The sequence below is a fragment of the Silurus meridionalis genome, chromosome 20 (assembly GCF_014805685.1).
Source record: "Silurus meridionalis isolate SWU-2019-XX chromosome 20, ASM1480568v1, whole genome shotgun sequence".
Taxonomy (NCBI): domain Eukaryota; kingdom Metazoa; phylum Chordata; class Actinopteri; order Siluriformes; family Siluridae; genus Silurus; species Silurus meridionalis.
In genome coordinates, this window is record NC_060903.1 from 15,520,035 (window position 1) to 15,525,900 (window position 5,866).

The following is a 5,866-nucleotide window of genomic DNA, read 5'->3' on the forward strand; positions in this document are numbered from 1 at the left end:
TATATATATATATATATATATATATATATATATATATATATATATATATATATATATATATATATATATATATATATACACATACATACATACATACTATATACATACTTTTACACACTTTTAATCATATACTATAATATACAAGAGAAGGAAAAGTATTAGAAAGAGATACTTCATTTTATTTGAAGAAAAGTATGCATATTCAAAATGTGTACAATAATGAGAGCATTGTGAAAACATTCAATTACATTACCATTATATACAATTCCTTATGATATGAATCCTTTAAAACAAGTATTGATGGGTATTTGCTGTGCTGCCTTACTGATCCCTTTGTTGATGAACAAAAAATACAAGGAAATCACTTCTATTGTTCTGGAGCAATGGAGAAAGACCAGGTGGTGAGTCCAAATGTACCTTGTTCCAGAGTAAGACGCGAGGTGAATGAAGTGATGCATCTATCAAGTCAAGCGAAGTCAAGTAGGTTTATTGTCATTTCAACCATATACAGTGCAGTACTTTTCACCAACACAAAGGACCAATCATGCCTAGTGCCTACTATGCAGGCCTGTGGGGGCAGGGTTAGGATTTGGGGTTGCTTCAGTTGGTAAGTTCCACTGGATTGTTAAACATTTTGATAGCTAATAACATCGAAAGCTGAAGAAGGATGAGTGGCTGCTGTTATAAGTTAAGGACTAGAGAAAGTGATTTACACAGAAACCTGAACTATTCAATCACTCACTCAATCAATCAATCAGTCACTAATTGGTTTTACAGCAGTGGTTAAATGTATGTGTAAAAAATAAAAAAAATTTGATAGATAGATAGATAGATAGATAGATAGATAGATAGATAGATAGATAGATAGATAGATAGATAGATATCACTTTTAGATATGATGATGATGATTGATTATTATTATTAGTAGTAGTAGTATTATGTGGGTAATAGTAATAATGTTTGTATGCTTATAAAAAATTCTCATTAAAAAATTATAAGCAATTTGTAGTTAGAACTATTTCCTGTGTGGCCTCACTCCGATTGGCTGACTGTCTCTCTACCGGATGTTGAACTTCCGTTCCGCAATGGCGGCGGCCAGTCGGAAAGTTAATGCCGGTGCACACAAGGTTTGTCTTTTAACAACAAATAGCGCATTTTTAAAAACAAATCTTCCTCTGGTTCGGGTTTTGGGGACATGTCTCAGTCTGAGGAACATGGACAAAAATAATAAGGAAGTTCCTCACACTGGGAAGCAGATCTTTAAGACGTACTGCACCCTCCTTCAGCGTCGAACTGAGAGACAGCCGAGGTGTCCCGGTGCTCTGACCCGGAACCGGACCCACAGCAGCACCGGCTCTGTCCTTCACGCGAGTAAAACGGCGTATTATGACATTCTGCGGATCTCCCCGAACGCCACGCAGGCGCAGATCAAGACCGCGTATTACCGCCAGAGCTTTCAGTATCATCCGGACAGGAACGCGGGCAGCGACGAAGCCGTGCGCCGCTTCTCCGAGGTCAGTGAAGCCTACACGGTGCTCGGGAACGTCAGCCTCAGGAGGAAGTATGATCGCGGTTCCCTGAGCTTAGCGGACGTCCAAAAAGCCGGGAAACCCTCTCGGAGAGACACGACACATCCCCCGAACCCTGATCTGCAGCACTGGAAGCAGCAGCAGCAACAATGGAAACGCTTCCGGTCTTCAGGGGGGAAACCCATGTTCGACTTTGACACATTTTATCGAGCGCATTATGGCGAGCAGCTGGAGAGAGAGCAGAACCTGCGCCGCTGGAGAGAGTGGAGGAAACAGGCCCAGCAAGAAGATTTCCGGAAATGGAAACTAGAGAAAGGGACCGAGATGGCCGTGGGAGCACTGCTGACTTTAGGGGTTGTTCTCCTGTTCAGTTTGAAGTCATAGTAGTATGACGTCATAACCCTAACACAGCAGTATGACGTCATAACCCTAGCACAATATTATGACGTCATAACACTAACGCAAAATTAACTTCTTTAGTAATTTAAGCTATAAGGGTTAGTCTGCTGATCGGACCACACAGGTCAGTCTTCTCTCAATGAGCCCTGGCAACCCATGACTCTGGCAACCCATGACTCTGGCAACCCATGACCCTGTCACCGGTTCACCTTCCTTGGAGCACTTTAGATAGACACTGACCACTGCAGACTGGGAACATTCTACAAGAGCTGCAGTTTTGGAGATGCTCTGACTCAGTCGTCTAGACGTCACATTTTATCTTTTGTCAAACAAATCCTTATGTTTGATGAAGAAATATTCACCGCTCATAATGTTATAATGTCATAATGTTATACCTGGTCTGAGAGATCAGGTCGAATCCAGATCTATATTGCTATTCTTTTAAAGAGTTTGTGCAGTCAGGTGAAAAATAAACAACCTAAATCTAAAAATATTATTATTTGTCCTAAAAAAGACATTACTGGTCAGGAAGTGAGCAAGAATGGAACCAGTACTGAGGATTTCTTCTTGGTCTGGTAATCCTGGGTCTGTTTATGAGCTTGGTAACGGGTCCTTGATGGCATTTGTGGCAGAGAACCAAATAACAATGTTAGAAGAAGCAGTATGTTTACACTGGACGTTTTAATCATTGCCTTGATTTTTATCTTTGCGTACAAGAAGACTGTAGAAGTGAATTTCCCAGTTTATAGCTTTTACCAAATCTCAGGAGTGCATTTGCTTAATTCTTGATTCATTCTTCACTAATGATTTGTTGTCAAGATTAGTAGAAGCTTCATATTTCTCTATTTTATATTGATTGCAGCACTTTAGCCCAGCCATTATGGTCGCACAAGCAGTTGCAAAAGAGTAGAGCTGGTGACGTTGGATGAGTTTAAACACCTGGAGGAAAATGTGTAACGTGATGGGGAGTGTGTTAGAGAAGTGAAGAAAAACCACCAGGAAGGAGGAAGAAGAAGAAGGTCAAAAGGGTTTATGGATGTGGTGAGAGAAGACATGCAGGTAGATGGTTTGAAAGAAGCAGATGTAGAGGACAGAGTGATTTGAAAATGAACGATCTGCTGTGGCGATCCCGGGAGCAGCCAAAAGAAGAAGATGCTCATCGTATCACTTTCATCGCAGCACCACAAGCAACGATCATTTTTAATTATTAGGATAAGAATAACAGTTATTTTTATCCATTTTTATTTATACTTAATCATGTTATTTATAAATAATTGTAGCATTTGTAAAAAAAAAAAAAAAAAAAAAAAAATGTTTTGGGCCTGTGTAATGAATCAAATGCCCACTAGATGGCAGAATATGGAAGGAATAAGGACCCATGCGTCCACCCTACACTGTTGGTCCACCTGTGTAAAAAAAAACAAAAAAAAAAAGACAACAGAGAAACGTGTAAACGCCATCAGCTCACTTCACGCCCAGTTTAGGTCCAAATGCAATGTGTTTAATTGTATGTTATAAATAGATGTATTTATTAATCCTGTTCTTTTTTTTAATCTGATTAGCCAGAAGACGTCGAGTCACTTCATGACAGAAGTCCTGGCTGCAAATCACCATGCTGGGTTTACCACCATGCTCTCCTTCTATAAGTTTAATTCTTGTTCATTGAGTATTCATTAAAGGAGTTTCAAATGATACCTCAGTCAAGGGAAAGTTTTCTTCATAACCCAAGACGAAAAATTCATTAAATCTAACTACTCTATATTAGCAAAAGTAATGGGACTCCTGACTTTTCCAGCCATATGAGGTTCTTCCCCAAACTGTTACCACAAATTCAATACAATTGTAGACAATGTTTCTATGCCCAAATCCAGTTACATAAAGATGTGGTTTCTATGGGTCTAAAGGGAAGATATCTTTCTATATAACTCCAATCTCGACCCTATCAAACATCTTTGGGATAATTTGGAACGTTGACTGCACCCCAGGCCTCCTCACATCACCTACATCAATACCTACTTTATTAATCACAAGCAAAAATCTCAACAAACACTCGAAAATCTAGTGGAACATCATCCTAGAAGAGTGGAGGTTCTTGTAAACAGCAAATAGGATCTAAATGTGGATGCAAAATGCACATACCGATCTTCTATTTAGGTTTCCACAAACTTTTGTCTGTATATTGTATGTGTGTGTGTTAAAAGAAAAACATGCTATTGTAGAAAAATCAGGGTCAGGGTGGAAACAGTCACTCAAGCAGGTGGCATCAATCCACCTATCAAAGATTGTTTTCTGTATGTTATTGACAGTATGACTGGTCGTATTTTCATTACATAGCCTTCAAATGAAGCATGATGATGTTCGAGGAAATAGAAAATCTTGGACTAGTCATTGTCAATGTCCAGCATATTAGCCGCTAAGCTCGATGAAATTTCATGGCGTTATGTTTAGGAGAAAAACAAACACAACACGTACCAGGGTCATTTGTTAACAGGTTGGTTTTCTCTGTTTTTATTCACAGAAATATAAAGTAGTATGTCAAGTACAGCACTTTGTACAAAATTGCACCAACTCGTTTATTAAAACCTCAGCATCAGACCCCCATGACCCAGGCCCCCAAAAAAAAGTACTACGAAAAAAAACGTAATAAAGCAGAAAAACATTACTATAAGTAACTATGATTACACATTAATTTCTATATTAAAAAAAAGCATGTATGGTGAAAATACACAACTTAAAATCTCTGTAGGAAAATGATATTTACAAGTGGGAGAGAAATAAATAGGTTTAAAAAATACCATTCAGATTGGCACACGTGGCTCGGTGACCTTCTCTTAATGTCTGCCTAGGTTCAAAGTGCGTGTGTGTGTGTGTCGAATTTCTGAAAAAACTCAGGGCATTCCTGTTCTTTACATCCTAATCTACAGCACTATATGAACGCTTGATGCTGATTGGTCAGAATCCGATGTTCATTTTTATAAAACAGCAGCTCTATCTACAGTTCCAGCTTTTTCTATTACAATAGTGTTTCCATGGTAACAAATTACACGACGTATACTCTAACATGATTCGAAACGCTTTTCGATTCAAAAATGTTTCTGTAATGAGGTGAATATTTAGTGTTTTCTGGTAAGGAGTCTCCAGTTTCAGAGCTTCATAACAGTCAGAGGAAAACCTCGAATTTTAATGCATTGGGGAAAAAAATGCATTTGTTTGAGTTCATCACGTGTTTGAGTTCATCTCTACAGCAGTTTAGGATCATCTGGTTAATCTGCTCAGGTATATGACTGAAGTGAAATTTCTGAAGGTGTCATCGATGATGGTAAAGCGAAGACGAATACGGTAAATATATATAATATTCCGGCTTGTTTCATCTGTTTCATCTAGTTTTGGGAGGAAAAAAGATGGAGGTAGCTGGACTTTGGATCCAAAGGTTTTGAGCTCATATCCCAGCCACACCAAGCTGTCACTCCTGGGCCCCTGAGCACGGCCCTTAACCCTATAGATGAACCTTTTTTGCGCCATAGACCAGATTAATGTCAATATTTTCATGGACCGGCCTTTAAGGTGTGGTGGATAAATACAACAAAATAAAATGATACGACCATAAAAACTGGTATTTTCTAAATATAATAATAAACGTGAATCCACTGTGTTGTTTTTTGTTCATTTTGCTCGCTTGGGGGTTTGAATTCAGCGGTAATGTATTATGTGTTAGCGGCCGGAGTAGTTCCTTTAAGAAGGTAGTGGATGGAGGTGAGACATGCGGCCGAGGCATCATGAAATGCATCAAGAGTGAGTCATGGTTATATGGGTATCTGCCAAATGGCGTAAATGTAAAAAAAAAAGTTTGTGTTTCACATTTTTTGAAATACAATATCTGTAATATGAGGCATCAATGATTTGCTGATATCAGCACATCACACAGTTCCACTCATTAA

The 5,866-nt window shown here is 38.7% G+C and overlaps 1 protein-coding gene and 1 long non-coding RNA gene across 2 annotated transcripts; both read left to right on the forward strand.

Moving 5' to 3' along the window:
• The first annotated feature begins 220 nt into the window (after window positions 1–220).
• On the forward strand, window positions 221–3,620 carry LOC124403331. Its single transcript, XR_006928884.1, has 2 exons — window positions 221–480; window positions 3,491–3,620. It is a non-coding gene; the product is annotated as an uncharacterized LOC124403331 (long non-coding RNA).
• dnajc30b (DnaJ (Hsp40) homolog, subfamily C, member 30b) lies at window positions 935–3,620 on the forward strand. The gene has a single exon (XM_046877018.1). The coding sequence runs from the start codon at window positions 1,065–1,067 to the stop codon at window positions 1,911–1,913; it is 849 nt and encodes a 282-aa protein (XP_046732974.1). The 5' UTR covers window positions 935–1,064; the 3' UTR covers window positions 1,914–3,620.
• Window positions 3,621–5,866: the final 2,246 nt, after the last annotated feature.